This window comes from Asparagus officinalis, chromosome 4 (assembly GCF_001876935.1).
Source record: "Asparagus officinalis chromosome 4, Aspof.V1, whole genome shotgun sequence".
Classification (NCBI taxonomy): domain Eukaryota; kingdom Viridiplantae; phylum Streptophyta; class Magnoliopsida; order Asparagales; family Asparagaceae; genus Asparagus; species Asparagus officinalis.
This window is the reverse complement of record NC_033797.1, coordinates 30,960,051-30,979,860: the sequence shown is the minus strand read 5'-3', so window position 1 is coordinate 30,979,860 and position 19,810 is coordinate 30,960,051. Positions and strand designations below refer to the sequence as shown.

At 42.4% G+C, this 19,810-nt stretch overlaps 5 protein-coding genes across 6 annotated transcripts in view; 2 read left to right on the top strand and 3 right to left on the bottom strand.

Annotated features, from left to right (window-relative positions):
• The window catches only part of LOC109838443 (probable long-chain-alcohol O-fatty-acyltransferase 4), a 1,329-nt gene extending 1,228 nt beyond the window's left edge, over positions 1–101 (top strand). The window contains exon 3 of the mRNA XM_020406890.1: positions 24–101. Coding sequence (XP_020262479.1) covers positions 24–101 — 78 coding nt within the window. The remainder of the gene's footprint in view (positions 1–23) is intronic.
• On the top strand, positions 9,557–10,676 carry LOC109838442 (probable long-chain-alcohol O-fatty-acyltransferase 5). Its single transcript, XM_020406889.1, is given in 3 exon segments — positions 9,557–9,580; positions 9,695–10,551; positions 10,553–10,676. Coding segments are annotated over 3 exon segments (1,005 nt in total).
• LOC109837092 (probable long-chain-alcohol O-fatty-acyltransferase 4) lies at positions 10,905–12,856 on the bottom strand. 2 transcript variants are annotated; one of them, XM_020405178.1, is made up of 2 exons: positions 11,297–12,856; positions 10,905–11,230 (listed from the first exon to the last, which is right to left on the bottom strand). In XM_020405178.1, the coding sequence occupies exons 1-2, from the start codon at positions 11,999–12,001 to the stop codon at positions 11,000–11,002; spliced, it is 936 nt and encodes a 311-aa protein (XP_020260767.1). In that variant the 5' UTR covers positions 12,002–12,856; the 3' UTR covers positions 10,905–10,999. The 2 variants fall into 2 exon arrangements, with proteins under 2 accessions (XP_020260767.1, XP_020260768.1); XM_020405179.1 differs by having other exon boundaries at positions 11,318–12,856.
• On the bottom strand, positions 17,222–18,801 carry LOC109835877 (probable long-chain-alcohol O-fatty-acyltransferase 4). The gene has a single exon (XM_020403857.1). It carries the CDS (start codon positions 18,487–18,489, stop codon positions 17,413–17,415), a length of 1,077 nt encoding a protein of 358 aa, XP_020259446.1. The 5' UTR covers positions 18,490–18,801; the 3' UTR covers positions 17,222–17,412.
• LOC109838441 (probable long-chain-alcohol O-fatty-acyltransferase 1) overlaps positions 19,147–19,810 on the bottom strand; it is a gene marked incomplete at its 5' end in the record, with an annotated part of 1,482 nt that continues 818 nt past the window's right edge. Inside the window, one exon of the mRNA XM_020406888.1 lies at positions 19,147–19,276. Coding sequence (XP_020262477.1) covers positions 19,147–19,276 — 130 coding nt within the window. The remainder of the gene's footprint in view (positions 19,277–19,810) is intronic.

Here is a 19,810-nt window from a genome sequence, read left to right as displayed (position 1 = left end):
TGAGGGCGCGAGTGGATGAGCAGGGGTTGGGGGAGGTCGTGGAGATGCTGGCGTTGGCGGAGGAGGGCGTCCGGGCTTTGCTGAAGAGGCTGGTTGAGTGAAGCTGGTTGACTTTATTTGCTCCTTTTTTATTCCCAGTTTTTTCTCCCTCAAGAAGAAGTAAAGAAAATGGATTTGTATGATAAAGTTGGCTCGAGGCATTTTATTTGTTTTTTTTTTTTTGCTTCATAGTAATATTATTTCCAAGTAAATCACTACATTTCACCAATGTTTCTTACGGTGTGAAAAGTAGTATAGTGAGATTAAAATAATGAGTTAATGTTTTAAAAATCCGATTGTCTGAACAAGCAAATTAAGTGTTTGTGATGTTGGTATTAATTAGTAGCTAATTAACTGGTTGGGTCTATAAATTCCAAATAAGTGAGTTGTTGTGAGAAAAAAAAATTCAAAATTTTCTTTATTATTTATGCAACGCATACTCTCCCGTAATGCTTAAACTTTTTTTTTCCTCTTTCAAGAAAATTTTATTAATTTGAAAATTACAGGCTAGAGGATTAGCATGAGAAAAACTGAAAATTGAGTAATGAGAAAAACTGAAAATTGAGTAATGAGAAAAACTGAAAATTGGGTATTGTTTAGACACATCGAATTTCAGGGGTCACGAGGGATGAAAAAAAAGCTAAAATTAAATTATATGAAAAATCCCTTGAAGTTGGGGGTTTTTCTGAAATTAACATTTAAAAAAGAAGGGTGGTTGCATGGGCTGGGCAGTCGGCAGAGCTCAATTACATGTTTGGTGGGGTCTTTGGCCCCCAGGACTTTTGGAATTAGCGCGTGGGTATACATATATAGTAATTGTAATTATGAGTTTTATATTTCTATATATAGTAATTGGTTGTCCTCATTAAATAATCCTCTAAAAATAATTGAGCTAATTAATTATTTGTAGTAAAAAGTAATTTGTCATTGGCCAGTAATTGAAAATTTCCCTCTGATTTGTATAAAAAACAGAACTTCTTGTCTAATTGAACCTCTCAATCTTGTGAGCATCTTTCCAATTGCCAGCATCTACATCCACAGTCATGTCCTTATTGATTTGCCAAGAATTTTCATATTTATTTGCACCAACTTCAACAATTTTACTTTCATCATCTCCTAAAGATCGGATAGCAATCAAAATTGATCGAAAAAGGTAAGCACTCTCCACCTAATTTTATCTAAATTTGTTTTCAATTAAGAATATTTTCATGTAAAATACTTTTGCTGCCATGACTTAAATGAAATGTTGGTAGATATTTCATGTTATTGTCATTTCTTTGTAATTTCATATATACGCAAAACATGCATTTTTTTGTTTGGTCTAATTCAAGTTTGTTTGCCAAAAAAAAGAAGAAAACTTACCGTCATGTCACCTTTGAGGAAATCCCCCCCATCCACATCAGTTTTTGGTTTCAACACATTTCCATTTCACATGTTTGTTTTATTTTTTTATTTAAGGAAATGGGGATGCCACCTAGGATTCCATGTCACATTTCAAGAAATGTGTTTTCACAACAAAAAGCTGTGAAAACACTTGGAAATGTCACATCAATGAGTTTTTAATTAATAGAAGCACTATTGGAGAGTACCATGATGAATAAATTCATTTTTTAATGTGTCATTTCTCTCTTCCTTTCTCTTCTTGTCAAACAAACTAAAGAAATGGAAATCAAAAACACTGTTACTATAGAGGTTTTTTTTGTTTTTTGTGTGACTTAGCAATGAAAAGGGGAGGTTTCTTTGCGAAACAAATAAAATAAAAGAAAACTGGAAACCTCTTGATATGTGTTGAAATCATTTCCAAAGAGGGTTTTCCATTTCTTTTTTTTTTTGGAAATAGCCAAACAGGTAAGGGTATTACTGAACACCTCTCTCATAAGTGGTTACTTATACACTGCACTTTTTAGTTGTTTTATATGTCTCCTTGACTTTTTGTCTGAATGGGCAAACATACTGATTTGATTCGAAATCTTATTTATTTTTGATAAAATAAATAAGAACGCACTCAAGTATCTCGATTCTCCGCTCCTCAAAGATGAAATTTAGGACTCGGCAACACCAGCTAGAATCAAAGCACGGCCCCTACAGTAAGTTGCAACATAAGATTCATCTTAGGACTCGGCAACACCAGCTAGAATCAAAGCACGGCCCCTACAGTAAGTTGCAACATAAGATTCATCTTAGAATCACAGGCTGCACGTGCTATTTTTCTTACTTGTCTAATGAAGCCATAGCGGGAAAAAAAACTATGGTAACGTGTAGCGGGCAATTTAACCCACTTGTAATTTCTCTATTTTTCTTATAAATAATTTTTTGGCTACATGTAACATACAAAACTATGGTAACGTGTAGCGGGCAATTTAACCCACTTGTAATTTCTCTATTTTTCTTATAAATAATTTTTTGGCTACATGTAACATACCCATCATCAATATTTACTAAATTGCCCAACAATTGATATTTATTGAAGGACAAATTTTTAAAAATAATTTTTTTGAGAATTTAATGAGCAAAATTGACCTTCTTCCATAAAAATGAGCAAAATCGACATTTTTTATCCCAGCTACGATGAAGACGGTCGATTTTGTTGTGGATGTTTTTTAACTATACGGGACTACTAGTCCCGTGTAGTTAAGGCATGCTAATCCACGATTAGCCACGCCAACCAAATGGACGGGACTAGTAGTCCCGTCCATTTCATGGGAAAGGGACCAAGCCTTTGCTTAAAACTCGGGACTAACAGTTTCGAGTTTTAAGAAGAGACTCTAGGAAATGAGCGGAACTGCTAGCCCCGTCCATTTCCTAGGCACAAAATCAAAATGCACGGGACTACTAGATCCGTGCATTTCCTGTGCACTACATTGTGCACGTTTTTTGTGCAACGTCCATGTTAATTTCCTGTAAAAACATTACAAGTTTACAACTATATCCATTTTGTGTATTTCCTGTACAAATCAAAAAAGCAAATCGTATCGATACATATCGTAATAACTCTAACAAATTCCCACCACAAATCAGACCACAAACTCATTTACAAATCCAAAAACCATCTCACATCGATATAAAGACATAATTTACTCATTCTCATCACACCACACAAATAACATACCAAAATAGGTTTGTAATGTATATAACAATAATGATTAAACTGTTATGGTCATTCACCACACCAAAAAAGGAGTATCGGAAGAATACCTGCATAAGCCCAAGCAAGCTATGGTCCGAATCAACTTTAGAGGCTCAAAAGCACAGTCAGAGCCAAGTCCCTCGACTAGACGAGCAGACAAGCCTTATTCCGACCGACAGGTCATCATGACCGACTCGAAGAACGAGATCAGTCGTTCCCTCGCAATTAAGATGACTCCTTGAGCAGACGACTCGATTACACGCCCGACCCGAAGTCCACTCGACTATCAGATCGCCAAATCATAACGATGGCTCACGGATCAACCCGCATCGACTAAAGGGATAAGATCCGACCAGGATCACTTCAAGTGTCACTCGAAGCTACAACATTGACCAGTCCCATCAAGATATACGCTCTGACAAGAATCTCTGGCACGAGCCGCTTATTCGATTTACAAGTCATTTCCCAGAAGATCGCCATAATGCTTCTCTGCGCAATGAATGACTTCTTCTCCAATTCCCAGCCGCCACCTGGAGAAAGAAGGACGGCCACACAACCGACCTACCCTACACCCTACCTACTCTGACAAACCCAAAGAACTGAGAAGACTTCTCTCCCTTGACACCGAATGACTTCCCTCCCAGTCGTCTGCCGACACCTGGAGGAAGAAAAATAACTCAGCAGCCTGTCTGTCCACCTTTCAAACCCCCTCCTGTGCATAGTCAACAAAAGCCAAGGGTCAAACTCCCAGAGGCCAGTGGGCTATAAAGGGAGGTAAGAAAGGTAAGGCAAGGAGGTTGGTTGACAGCTTCTTCTTGCATCTAAGCTTTACTCCCTTTTTGGGATTTTTAACATTTTCCAACAGCTAAACCCCCTGTAAGGACCTCAATGACCCAGGGGCCTCTAAACAAACCCTCCCCAAGTTCATCAACTGACTTGGCCGTCGGAGGTACCACGGGGGAAACTAGCCCCGTATTCATGTGATTCTTGCATATGCAGGCTATCAGTCCACCCCGCGCGCTCAGAATCGGGCATAAAGTCGGAGGAGGAGTCGGCCCCTACATTCATTCTCTCCTTCTTCCCCACCATCGCCAGGACCGAAGCCGCATCCGACAAGGGAAACCTTCTTCTCTGACTGTTTGTTTACGAGCATCAACAGTTTACATACATCCAAGAACTCTTCTCCTCCTCCTCTGTCTTCGTCCTCCTTCATCCCGAGCTTGGACGAGTTCGTTATCCCGTTACGTTTGTGGTTGTGACAGTCCAGCTTCATCGTCTACATGTTGGGAAGGTCCGACTTCATCGTCGTTTCTGCCTCGTCCTCGGCTTTGTCGTGGTTGACATGCGTATACGATATCGAGATTGTCCTGTTGCATGACCTCTCGTCCATCATTAAGATCTTCATGAGTTCGGCTTAAAGCTTGGTGAAGCCTTCGCACTATCGACTGATATATCGACACCTATTGCTGTGCTTCGGGATATGTACCTGCGAGAGATAATTCAAAAAATCCAAAATAGGAAAATTACTTTAAAATTCAAATTATAGAAATCTAAATTTGAAATTTAATTCTATATACCTGCTCGAGCAAATTCTATGTCATGATTTTTAATGGTTTGAACATCATCTATTGCTGCTACCTGCAATTATTCTAAAAAATACATGTTAGCAATATTAAGGAATACCAATACAAATGGATCTTAAATCAAAATCTAAAAATACTTACTAATTCTCTCTCATCTATACCCCGGGGCACGTATCCTTTTTGCAACTCAACCGGTGCTGTGATCGTATGGATTATCCATCTTCGGGATATCCCCCAATACCAAGTGTAGTAATCCGATTCTCGGGGAGTTGGCTAAATTTGCTCAATAATGCAAAAATGTCTATCATTCTATCTGCTCAGCTGCCCAGTCCTTTTGATGGCCTCCTTTCTTTACCTTCCTCTCTAGTTTTTTAACAAATTGCGGAACATGTTGTGCAAGACTAAATTGTCGAAGCACGCGGTCCGGTACATGCGTCTCTACTATCTCTAAACATATAAGAGGAACTTTGGCTCTCAATGTAGCTGGGTATTCTGTGCATACCACTGGTAGGCGATTGAGAAACTAAGTGTAGGGCTCCTATTCCATCTACAGAATATTCCACATATTTTTTGCACATCATTAAAACTAAAAGACATATTGTTATGGTAACAGTCGAAAGATTGACTATAAGGGCCCAAAAAGCCGTGGTCCTGACCGGCTCAAGAAACTCAGAAGCCCGGACCGAGGTCAAGTCTACTGACCAGTCAAGCGGGCGAGCCCTCTCTCGACCAAGAGTCGTCGTAACCGAGTCGAAGCGCGGGACCAATCGGTCCTCCGCAATTAAGACGACTCCCCGAGCGGACGTCTCGATGGCGCTCTCGTCCCAAAACTCACTCGGTTGTCGGTCGACAAATTATAGTGATGACTCACAGATTAATCCGCCTCGACTAAAGGGATAAGATCCGACCAGGACCACTTCAAATGTCACTCGAAGCTACAGCATTGACCAGTCCCATCAAGATATACGCTCTGACAAGGATCTCCTGCACAAGCCGCCTATTCCACTCACAAGTCATTTTCCAGAGAATTACTATGATACTTCTCTGTACACAAGTGACTTCTCCCCCAATTCCCAGCCGCTACCTGGAGAAAGAAGGACGACCACACAGCCGACCTACCCTACACCCTGCCTACTCTGATAAACCCAGAGCACTGAGAAGACTTCTCTCCTCTGACACCGAGTGACTTCCCTCCCAATCAACTGCCGATACCTGGAGGAATAAAGATGACTCAGCAGCCTGCCTGTTCATCTTTCAAACAGCCTCCTGTACATAGTCAACAAAAGCCGAGGGTCAAACTTCTAGAGGCAAAGGGGCTATAAAAGGAGGTAAGGAAGGTAAGGGCAGGTGAGGGCTAACTACTTCTTCTTGCACCTTAATTTACTCCCCTTTTATTTTTTAATAATTCCAAGAGAAAAAACCCCCTGCAAGGACCTCAATAGCCCAGGGGCCTCTCAACAAACCCTCCATAAGTTCATCAACTGACTTGACCGTTGAATGTACCACGGGGAAAACTAGCCCCATATTCCTGCGATTCTTGCATGTGCAGGCTATCAGCCCACCCCGTGCGCTCAGAATCGGGTATAAAGTCGGAGGAGGAGCCGGTCCAAACATTCATCCTCTCCTTCTTCCCCACCGTCGCCAGGATCGAAGCTGCATCCGACTGCGGGAAACCCTCATCGACTATTTGTTTACGAGCATCAACACATATAAAAGAAAAAAGTCATTTTTATAGAAACGATACCTGAAGAACCTTCATACGGTCAAGCTCATTTCGGTAAAAATCTAATTGTCTAACCGAGGTCTCGTCGTAACATTTTTGGAAATTTCATCTGTGTTGTTTTCAAAATTTTGTATGAACAACAATAACTACAATTATATTTGCTACATTAAAAAATGGATACCTGCATCCCAGTGGAATTTTTCCATCTAATTGTATATGCACGCATAGTCTCGGCTTCAAATGAAGTCTCTCCAATGCCCATACTTGCAGTAAGGTTAGTCACCATTTGAAGTCACAGTTGTGCATGAATGCCACATTGGACATCTCTCTATATAGGTACGCCAAAACGACACTACTCCACAATAACGCACCGCATGCGTCCAAGTCCTCGAGGAGTGGTAACCACCTAGTATATTCACAATATTTCAATTTATTAAAAGAAGCTAATTCAATGAAATACAGATTCAAAATACAAATACGCATACCTCGCATACGCTTTATCTTTACTCGAATCTGGAAATAATATCGAACCGATCATGTGCCCTCCATCCCCGTATGACAAAAAGTGAAACCTTTAATAGCAGGACCAAATGCCTAAAATACTCGAGTGAACCTCTCCATCCCTAGTATGATCTCTTCAGATATTATTTCATATTTAGTACCCGGATTATTTCGCTTGATAGCTTCAAGATATTGTGGAAGTAATTCATAAGATTTTTTCTAATCTCCAAATATTTTAGACAACACTTTCCTCCTTGCATCATATACCTTATATTTAGATATCTTAATGCCCCGCATGTCATATACCCTTTGAAATATCTGAACTGCATTTAGATCAAGTTCAACCCTTACTTTAGGCATAATTAGCTTATATATATAAGAGGAAGATGCAGAGTAATGATCGACATCCACCGACGGATTGCAACATGTATGAAGTCCCAATATCTAGATATTACAAATTACCCATTTGATGATTTTCTCACAGCTGCATTTAGCAACCAAGGACATTTCGTGTTTCTCTCATCCTACTCACTTGCATGCTCTACTTCAATCTTCTCGTTAAAGTAACATTTTACTTGGTAATTTGTTGCATTAGTTTTTACCGGCTTGAATTTGACCCGATTCTTGATGGACCATTCTCGGATTGCAAAGATTAATGTCTCATTGTCCTTGAATAGATCATCTTTTTTAAAAGTGAAGTCCTCAGATCGTTGAATGTTTGGACCAACATCAATAAATTCAGTTTGAGAAGTATTTATCCAATCTTCATTATGAAACTCGCCGTGCAACAGATCTTCAGCTTCCACATAATCATTGTTAACATAAAATTGATCCATCCAACGGGAGTCATCATCGATTCCAGTAGCCACATGCATGCTATCAATTTGCACACCATCTTCTTCAATATCTTCTTAGTCATCATTTGCTTCTTCTTCTACAATTGATCTGGCCGGTAAGTCACTAGTAATGTGGCCCGAATCATCATTAAATATAGCACTTGACGTCCTACCAAGAGAATGCCTGCTTAAATGTTGTAGTTGAGACCACGACTCTTGACTTATAGATGTCATAAACCACTTGATTCATTGTCTAAGTCAAGCATGCGGGAGAACTCTCCTTGAGGTCGCGAAACTTGGGCAAATTCGAGAATCAGATATTTCTTAATGAACAACTTAATTGACACTTGCTTCTCGACTAATTGTTTTATGTCATTCAACTCCTCATTGTCGGTGATCTCCATGGCAATTGTTCTATTCTTATTCATCGGATAGTTGAAGAACACCTTAGTTGCATGTTCTTCTTTATTAATTTTAGTAACTCTGTGTATTTCCTTCATCATTCCATCAAAATTACATGACTTAGATAGTATAAACATTTTCCTAGAACCTCCTTCATACGTAGGCATACTATTCACTCTGACGTCGAGACTCCCATTGAAGAAGCAAATAATGGGTATAGAGTTCGCAATCGAAACTGAAAATCAACAGTCCGTCATATGCAAATAATCAATTATAACTGAAAATATTTATCTCAATTGAAAATAAAATTTAAAACCCTAATTTTAATTGGGAAAGCAAATAATGGTTAAACCCTAACTTCCAAACCATATTATTCATCATATTTCACAAAATAAAAACTAAAAATTTTCATATCCAAAATCATAAACTCTAGTCAATCCATATCATTCATATCAAAATTAAACTAGAGCATAGTGAATTAGACCCTAATCCTACTCAATCCATTATCATTCGGGGTTGTTAATCAAAATTAAACCTTAACCCTACTCAATCCATATCATTCATCAAAATTAACAACAAAATTGAATATTTTTTAACCTTGATTGGAGCTTGGTGGATGTGGTCGTCGGCGGTTGTGGTCACGAGCTTGGTCAGAGGGGGCGGTGGTCGAGAGCTTCGTCGAGAAGTCCGTCAGATTCGGCAGTGGTTGACAGCTTCGTCGCGAAGTCCGTCGGAGGCAGCGACAGTTGAGAACTTCGTCGCGAAGTCCGTCGAAGGCGGCGGTAGTCGTGAGCAGATCCAACAAGAAGGAGGTTAGGGTTTTAGGGAGACAAGATTTTTTAGGAAATAAAGTGAGGTAGGTGGGTAGGTGGAGGTGGTGTGGGGTTAATAATTCGCCACACTTTATAACTATGTGGGACTAGCAATCCCTTGTAATTAACAACTTCGTCCCCCTGCAAAACCGACTGTCTTCATGTTAGCTGAGATAAAAAGGATCGATTTTGCTCATTAAATTCTCAAAAAAGTTGTTTTAAAAAAATTGTCCTTTATTAAAACGTCACATAAATCTTAGATGCCCAATTTTTCTACCGCAAACCATACAAACATTAAGTATAAAACGGTAAATAACATTTCTTTGCATATAAATATGTGGGTAAGTTGCACAAAACCCCTGAACTTTGCATCAACAAATTCCCTTAGACTTTGGAGTATCTCACAAAATCTTTCTAAAATTTCAAAACTTCCTAGTAGACCGCCGGATAGTGAGAAGGGTGGTGTTGATCATTTTTTTGAACGTACAGCTAGTTGATCCATTAGCATTATTAGAGGCCGGTTCAGGTTACTTATGAGGCACCTCATTGTTCACAAGGTTAATTAGTGGAATATAAACGTTCACAAGTGTTTCATGAAAAATGCTTCAAAATTTTGGGGGAATTTATGAAATTGACCCTAAACAGGTTACAGTTACACCTACACCTTCCAGCTTACCGACAAGTCCAAGCTTCTTCAAGACTCCGACCAGAATAACAACAGTACTCCACCCCCACAGAGAGAGAGGAGACAGCGATGGAGGCAGAACGACAAGCCCTGCCAGTATACTCGCAGCATCAATGACCTACGCCCGCCTCGCCGCCACCTCAACGAACCCCCGCAAGCTCCGCCTCCTCTCCCTCCTCCCGTCGCCATCCTCCTCCCTCTCCTCCCCTGCACTCACGCTCGCCTCCACCTCCACCATGTCCGCACCATCTCCGCCTTCTTCCTAGCCTGGCTCGGCGTCTTCAAGCTCCTCCTCCTCTCCTTCGGCGTGGGCCCCCTCTCCCCTTACCTCCCTCTCCCCACCTTCATCGCCATCTCATCTCTCCCCCTCAAGCTCCGCCCTCCCAATTCCCCTCCGACTTCAAAAAGATCCCAAATCTTGATCCCCACCTTCATCAAATCCCTCCTCCTCGCTTCTCTAATCTCCCTCTACCAGCACAGACCCCGATTGAATCGCTGTTTAGTCCTGGCCATGTACTGCCTCCACATCTATCTCGCTCTCGACGTCGTCCTCGCCTCGGCGGCGTTTCTCGCTGGCTCCCTCCTCGGCCTCGACCTCGAGCCCCAATTCGACGCTCCGTTCAAGTCCACTTCGCTGCAGGAGTTCTGGGGTCGCCGTTGGAATCTAATGGTCACCGGGATACTCCGACCGTCGGTCTACCGCCCGATCCGGTCCCGGTACGGCGCGGCCGCTGGGTTCATGGCGGTGTTCCTCGTCTCGGGGCTGATGCACGAGGTGATGTTCTGGTATGTCACGCTGGGGGGGCCCACCGGGGAGGTGACGCTGTTCTTTTTGATTCACGGCGTGCACGGTGGCGGAGGTGCGGGCGAGGAGGGCTGGTGGTGGAGGCCTCCGCTGCGGCGGCGCGCCTGTGACGCTGGGTTTGTGTGGCGACGGGTTTATGGCTTGTTTTTTCCGCCGGTGTTGAGGGGGGAGCGGGAGAGCGAGACGATCGACGAGTGCGCGGCGATGGTGGGGTTTTTGAAGAGGGAGGTCGGCGATTTTCCGGGCGGGTAACGGGTGATCAGAGGGAGAGATGGTGAGGTTTGTGATTTTAGCCTTGGGACTTGTATGGATTCGGATGTCTTAATTAAGTCCAATGGTTTGATTGGTTAATAAATGGAGTTTTGTGCAATTTTTTTTGAAGTACCAAATAGAAAAGAAAACACTGATAGAGCTACATTTTGAAGAATCACAATTATGCGTCCACAACAACGCGTTACAATTTCCATGGTCAAGCGAATTCTTAGCTTACCCGGTCAGTCGCCTTAACATAGCCTCTCCTCGCACCTCCACCAACCTCGCCACCTCCATATACTCCTGCAACCAGTTCTCCTCCGCTTCTCCCCTCAAAAACGGCGGAAAAAACAGCCAAAACGAGGTCAGAAGCACAAACCCCAGCGTCGTCCACCGCCCACCACCGGATGCATCGGCCTCCACCACCCAGCCTCTCGCCGTCACCTCCGCCACAGTACTGAGCCCCTGAATCACAAAGAACAACGTCACCTCCCCAGTTGGTCTCTCTACTGTCATATAATAAAACACGACCTCGTGCATCAGCCCAGAGACCAGAAACGCGGCCATGACTCCTGCGATCGTGCCGAAGCGGGATCGGACTGGGTAGTAGACGGAAGGTCGCAGGATGCTGGTGACCATCAGGTTCCATCGTCGGCCCCAGAAATCCTGTAAGGATTCGGATTTTAATGGGGCGTTGAACTGGGGCTCGATGTCGAGCCCGAGCGAGCTGGCGAGGAACCCCGTAATGGATAGTGCGATCTCCAGGATGAGGTAAATGTGTAATGAATAGATAACTAGCAGTAGGTATGAATTGATTGCAGATTTATAGCTGTAAAGAGGGAAAAGGAGAGCAAGCAAGAGGGTTTTGATGCAAGAAGTGGCAAGTATGGAGGAGGATGGGGATTCGGAACGGCTGAGTGCTAGCTTGACGGGGAGTGATGAGGTGGCGATGAAGGTGGGGAGGGGGAGGGAGGGGGAGAGGGAGCCCACGCCGAAGGAGAGGAGGAGGAGCTTGAATACAGCGAGCCAGGCGAGCAAGAAGGCGAAGCCGCCGCGGAGATTGACGGAGGCGAAGGACCAAGGGAGATGCAGGAGGAGGAGGATGATCGGGAGGAGAGAGAGAAGCCGGGGCTTTCCCGATCTTATTCTTGAAGATGCATGGCGAGCGTAGGTCATTGATATGATGACCCATGCTGTTACCTTGACGAGGGCCTTGATTTCTCCCTGCAGTGACATTTATCTTCCTCTTCGCCGGCCCCAATGGAGACCAGCTTGATGAGGATTGCGGTGAGAGTTCAGATAGCTGGTTTCTGATCAGTTTTTCATTTGTTTGAAAAGGAGACAGCAAAAGGGATGGATTAATTAATCCGAGAGGTGCGGTTGACTAAGATAGATTAATCACGGCCGACCCTTTAGCTGGCACAGCTATAAACAAATGCAATGAGGCGCACGGGACTGCAAAAGTTTTTTTTTTTTTATTTACCCCCGGGTGAGTAATTGATCTTATTCACACTCAAACTAACTAAAAGAAAGTCTCTCTCCAATACTAACATCAATGGTAACTCTCACAAATCAAAAGAAAATCTCATTGCCAAGATCATCTTCTTCTAGGTAAAAATTCAGGGTCAATCTCTTGCAAGCATTGCTCCATTGAGATGAACTTATGCTGAAAAATATTTTCATTTCTGGATATCCACAAATGATATATGCAAGCTGCAAATGCCCTGAACTACAGATTTTCCTCTCGTAACCTCTCCATCCATTCAATGATATCATTCCATCTACAAGGGGCATCTGGTAATTGAATGAATCTCATGGCAGTTTTCCAAACTTGTAAGCCGTAAGCACACTCAAAAAAGAGGTGGCTCTTGGTTTCAATTTGATCACAGCAAAGTGGACACGTGTCCTCATCAACAATACCAAACCTCTTTATTTTGTATTTTGTAGGCGGCCTGTCTAAACATGCGATCTAAAGTATAAATGCATGCTTGGGAATTGTATAAGGGGACCATACCAATCTAGTCCATTTCTTTTTATCACCCGTTGTATCAAGAAGTTTGTAATGCACTTGAGGCACTAAAAGTTGGCTTGTCCCCCTTTCATCTGCACCTTGAATCATCAGTATCAATACATTTTAAAGCTTCATCTCTTAATTTGAGCAATTTCTAAACTGCCATGAGAAGTGAGGGTTAGGTTGAATGGACCAGAATTCATTTCTTTTGAGGTAAAAGCCATGAATCCACCTTACCCACATAGTATTACACTTCAGAGTGATCGCCCAAATATGCTTTAACATGAGTGCATTATTAAGCAATCCCATAGAGTATAAACCCAATCCACCAGAGCATTTAGGAGAGCAGACTTTAGTCCAAGACACCTTAGCTTTTATGTGATTATATAACACACCTGACCCTAGATAATCTCTGCAGATTTGCTCGACATTCTTGATGACTTTTTGGGCAGAATGAAGATACTACACCAAAAATTCTGCATTCTATATAGAACAGACCTAATCAACTGTAGTCTACTGGCAAAAGATAGCATTTTGGATGTTCAGCTGTTAACTTTCGCGGTCATTCTCTCAATAAGTGTTGCACAGTCTTGAGAGGACAAAGTTTTTGAAGTGAGATGAATTTCAAGGGGTCTCACTGGTAGTTCACCTTCAACAAAATGCAGCACATTGAGTATCTCCTGTCGGACATTGAAGTCTACTCCTCCAAAAGACAATTGGCTCTTGGATTCATTAGCAGATAAACTAGAGGCATGTGAGAAATAACTAAATCTGTCCCATATTGCTTTGACAGAATTAAGACCCCCTCTACAAAAGAGCATGAGATCATCAGCAAAACAAAAACAGAGATGTGTGATCTATTTAGCGTTGCACTTTGGATGAAAGGAGAAGCCCCTAGTATATTCGAGATCAATCAATCCCCTACTAAGGTATCCCATGGCTAGCACGAACAAGTAAGGTGAAATGTGATCATCTTGTCTCAAGCCTCTAGCTCCTTTTGTTATAGTCATTTTAGTGATGAAAGATAATCTCCAATCAATGGCGAACAAGTGTCCCACATTATACATAATCGAGTCAGCGCTTCAAGATCACGTAAGGCCCAATTCGGTCAACTCTGATATCTCCAAAGGCGTTACGTGTCAATCCCTGGCTAAGTCGACTGCTTAATTACTCCACTCGACCGACTAATCGTCCGACACTTTGCGAAGGCGACTTAAAGGGCGATACTTTTCGACCACCGGATGAGTAGAAAAGCGACGAAATGCCTCGAGCCTTGAGCCCTCTCCCGTGCACTGGCAACCGCTCACCTCGCAGTAAATGCCATTAAATGTATTATGGGCGACATCATTCCTCTACTCCAAATAATCTTTATGACACGTTGGACCACGTCAGCACTGCACACCCCCAATCACTTTGCATTAAAAATCAAAATGACATCTCCTCCACTCATCGGCCGACACCTGTAAAACAGAGGCTGACGTGGCCGCCATCCCATACTCAGCCGAAGTTACCATTTTACCCTTTTACCTCCACTATAAATAGGGATACTATTTTCAATAATAAGGTGAGATATTTACATCTATTCACCGTGCTTTAGAACTATGGTAGTTTATTTTACTTCTCCACTCAAACAAATCACTGACTTGATCGTCGAAGAAATAATCGGGGAACCCAACCCCGCCCTCTTACGATTTGCTATTTGTGCAGGGAAGAATAGCTTACTTCAGAACCAGACGTTCAGAGGGTTAGAGGACCTCTGTTAACACTCATTTCATTTGATTGTTTAATATCAGACCTCAACACCTTTGATTATAGGACTTATTTGTTTATTGATACAAATAGAAAAAGCCACTGTTTGGACACATTCCATAACCCATTTCCTAAATCTATTTGGAAAGCCAAGACCTTGTAAGAGCTGATTCAAGAAATCCCAGTTTAATGTATCGTAAGCTTTTCTTAAATCAACTTTTAGTACACATCTAGGACTGATTTGCTTTCTTCCATAGTTGTGCATCAATCCCGAGTCATAAGAATGTTTTGGGATATACTCTTGCCTTGAAGGAAAGCCCCTTGAGCATAACTGATTAATGAACCAATAACATGCTTTAAGCTTGTTAATGTCCTAGGACTCGGCAGCGAGATTAGAGGATAATTCCATGTTAGCGATGGGGCTTAGAGTAGATATAGATGATGTGGGTCCCCTCATCTCCTTAGATGGCTCATCTGGTGTTCGAGATAAGAGAGCTACAAAATAAGCACATTAGAAATCAGAGTTGAGTTCTCCGGTGATTCCTCCGATGGTCAAGCCAATATAGAGCTTGAGTGGGGAACCAAATCAACCGAACAAGTTCTCAATGTGTAGAGGAAGTTAGCCAGAAACGACCTGTAGTCCCAAGAGGGCCCCCAGAGGATCCTCTCCTCAGTAGGCGATAAGCCTATATTACACACCGAACTGAGAGGGGGTAGAAACGTAACTCTGGCCAAGTCTAGGCAGGCAGTTGAATCGGCAGATAGCATTACAAGTGTCGACTGCAGATACAATGAGTCAACACTGATCTGATGTCATGGCGATTGAAGAGGTATGGAGGGTAATGAGTCATGAGGACTCATGGCACGAGCAATGATGATAATGGATAGCTGTTGGCGAGGAGTTCAAGGACAAACCGCCTCTCGACTCGGCTTAGCGAACTGGGCAACAAGTTTCTCTTTTCTTGCCAGCCTCGCAAGTTGTCGACCCAGCTTTGAGTGAACGAGGGGGATCGACTCAAATAATGAGGTCGAGTGATAACTTGTCTAGACTCGGCCTTACTTGGAAAGAGACAAGTGCTCACATTATCCGAGTCGTCTTGGCTGGGGCCTGACTGATTTGATTAATTAGTATTGACCTGGGACACATGTCGATTCCAAAAAAGAGGATTAACACTTAGGTTAATTATTAACTTAACAAACCTATTAGTTAAGACATTGGATATATAATTGTATGCAATAGGTCTATACTTAGAAGCATAATTTGGGCATGCAACCTTTGGAACAAGAGTTATAGTAGTAATATTTAGGGTGTTTTTGAAAAAGACATTTTTACTAAATAATTAGCAAAATAGACTGTTTTACTAAGTATTTAGCAAAAACGATATTTTTTTTGCCAACAGGTCAAAAAAAGGTCGGTTTTGCTAAACCGAATGTTCGAAACATACGGGACTACTAGTCCCGTATGTTTAGTCGCTATTAATCTCCTACTAAATCACCCCAAAATCTACGGGACTAGTAGTCCCGTAGACTCTGGTTCGGCACAAACATCATCGCCACCTGCAACAACTGCACCATCTCCTCCTCAATATTCTGAAACCTCATCAATTCAACATCGAACACCTCCGGCGTCCACTCCTCCCTCACCATCGACTGCACCCATCTCGGCAAATCGATCCCTTCCTCCCCCAACGAGGCCAGGGTCAGGGCCTTACTAGTCAATAGCTCTAGCAACACAACGCTGAAGCTGTAGATGTCGGACTTGAGGGTCGGTCAACGGGTTTCAAGGACCTCGGGGCACGGTATCTGGCAACGCGGCTGGGAGGGGAGGAGGTGGAGAAGAGAGGGTAAAGGGCGAAGTCAGAGAGGGCAGCAGAGTCGGGATCGGAGCGGAGGAGGATGTTGGAGGATTTGATGTTGCCGTGGATTATGCGGGAAGTCGGAGTCGGAGGTGGCATCCTCGTCGCCTGTGATTTCTAGGGTTTGAACTTCCCATTGAGAGAGAGGGAGAGGGTTTATGGTCTGTTTGACGAGGAAAGGAAAGGGGAGGAGGCGACGGGAACTTACTGGGGAAGATTGATTACTCCCCCTCTTGTTTATTAACTGGGAGATGTTGCCGTGGATTGTGCGGGCGGATGAGATTTAGTAGAATCTACGGGACTACTAGTCCCATAGATTTTGGGGTGATTTAGTAGGAAATTAATGGGGACTAAACTTACGGGACTAGTAGTCTCGTATGTTTCGAACACCCGGTTTAGCAAAACCGATTTCTTTTTGGTCTGTTGGCCAAAAAGAGTTCGTTTTTCCTAAATAATTATCAAAACGGTCTGTTTAGGTAATTATTTAGCAAAAAAGGTATTTAAAAAAAAAAACCCTAACATTTAAGGTTTCGAGCATATTACCAGTAAGGAAGAATTTTTGTACTCACTTGATGATATCCTCTCCAACCACAGACTGAGAAGTTTTGCAGAACTTAGCTGTAAATCCATCAGGTTCAGGGACCTTTTGATCATAAATTTGAAGCAGTCCATCCTTAATTTCCTTAGCGGTGACATGTTTACACAGAAAGATACACTGGTCTTCATTAACAGTAGGCCCTCTAGCAAAAGGTTATTTGTTAAACAGTCAAGCTAATTATTTTGAATTTGGATTTTCTCTGATACAGGTTTAGCTAATTCTGATCTTTTCTGGTCAGAATTAGTGTACGTATGAAAGAGGTGGATCCAAACAAGTGATTAACATATATGGAGCTTAGGTATGATAAATGTATCCAAAAAACAGATTTAATTGGAATCTTTTCATTTAGCCAGGTATTCAAACAAGTGATTTTATAAAATTTATGATTTTAAATCTACGCCTAAAGTACAAATCCCCTTTCCTAAACACAATCTTAATTAGTTTGTCGCCCTATTAACCTCCACATCACAGCCGGTCCTCCATCTTCCACCAACCTCAGCATCTCTGCAAGTTCTTTCAGGCACTTATCGTCTGCTCCTCCCCTCAACAACGGCGGATGCATCAGCCTCCACCGACCAGCCTTCTTCGCCTTCACCTCCGCCAAAGTAAACAACCCCTGGGCCACAAAGAACAAGCTCACCTCCCCACTCGGCCTCTCAACCGTCATATAATAGAACATGATCTCGTGCATTAGCCCAGAGACGAGGAACGCGGCCATCAAGCCTGCGTCTGTGCCTAACCGCGACCGGACGGGATAGTAGACCGAAGGGCGCAATATGCTGGTGACCATCAGGTTCCATCGGCGGCCCCAGAAATCTTGCAGGGAATCGGATCCGAAGGGGTTCTTGAATTGGGGCTCGGTAGCGAGGCCGAGGAGAGTGGCGACGAGGAATTTGAAGACGGCGAGGACGAGGTCCAAGTAGAGGTAGATGCAGAGGGAGTAGACGGAGAGAGTTGCCCACGGGTGGATTTGGGATTTGTAGTGGTCGATGTGGATGAGCACTGAAAGCGATGCTAGCTTGATGCAGTAAGGAATGCAAAGCTTTGTTATCGAGGAAAGATTCGTGTTGGATTTGTGGGCTGTTTGGATTTTGACGGGGAGGGAAGAGATTGCGATGAAGGTGGGGAGGGGGAGGGAGGGGGAGAGCGAGCCCACGCCGAAGGAGAGGAGGAAGAGCTTGAAGATGCCGAGCCAAACAAGGAAGAAGGCGGAGGTGCCTCGAAGGAGACTGGAGGTGAAGGACCAAGGGAGAAATGGGAGGAGGAGAATCGCTGGGAGGAGAAATAGTAGCCGGAGTAATCCTGGTTTAGTTGCGGAAGAGGCAAAGCGAGCGTAGGTCATTGATGCGACTACCCATGCTGTTACCTTGATCAGTGCCATCATTTCTCCCTCTGCTGCCATTTTCGTCGTCTTCTTCGTCCTAATTAATCGATCTCGTTTGGCGGAGACTGTGCAAAGATAGTTACTGAGAGCTAGTTTATTAGCTTTTTTACTTGTTTGTTTAAGCATGAGACAGCAAATTAATGGTTAGATTAGTTACTCTGAGAGAGCCAATTGATAATTATATAGGATGTAGATCGAAGTCGTCGCTCCGCGCTGTCGCTGGTATAAGAAAATGGCACGAGCTAAACGAGAATATATAGTGAATACTGAACTGTAGGTCTACAATGAGTGCAGATTCTATGCCATTTAAGGATGGCTGGGGGTTAATTTGGAACTTGTTACGCTTCTATTGATGATGCAAACTGACTCATATGCTGTTCAGATGCTTCTGTTTCATTTTAGTTTCTGGGTTTAGATCGATTTCCAGTGTTTGAATGCAAACAGAAATATTTGGATTAATTACATGCCAATGCCAGTACTTCGAGGTATCGTGTAATTACACTAGTAATCCTATAGTGTGTGTATCTATACGGATGACCCTGAGATTGAAATTACACTAGTAATCCTAGAGTCTGCGTATCTATACGGATGACCTTGAGATTGAAATTACACTAGTATCTATACGCACACTAGTAATCCTAGAGTGTGCGTATCTATACGGATGACATTTGAGATTGAAATTACACTAGTAATCCTAAAGTCTGCGTATCTATACGGATGACCCTGAGATTGAAATTAGGGTCATATCGTGTAATTACACTAGTAATCCTAGAGTTTGTGTATCTATACGGATGACCCTGAGATTGAAATTGTGATTGCACGAATGACCATGGAGCTCTCGAACAACAAGCAATTCACATGATTATCCTTGGAGATACAGAGACCCTGGGTCACCGATATAATCACACGATAACTTAATGTACCAGCTTGTAATTAATCCAAAATATTCAGGATCGAGATCCAAATTCATAGTGGACCCAGAATTCTAAATAACCCTTAATACCGTTCATTTCCAATTCAAATTTCCTCTCCTCGTTAATTCCTGTTTCTCTCTGCCTTCGACCGTCTGTTTCAAAACTTGAAAACCAAAAACTTGGAACTGAAATCTGACACTGCAAAGAAATTACTATTACTATTATTATTATTATTATTATTATTATTATTATTATTATTATTATTATTATTATTATTATAAATTAGTAATAATTTCTTGGGAGTGATTATTATTATTATTATTATTATTATTATTATTATTATTATTATTATTATTATAAATTAGTAATAATTTCTTGGGAGTGATTGCTATAAAGCCATAATTCTTTTCAATTATTATTGTTATCATAAATCAACATCAAACTAATGAAGAAAACCCCAAATCCAGCCGACCACACCCCGAGCTCCCCCCACAAAGAACCTCATAACCGCCACGCTCTCCTCCACAACCTTC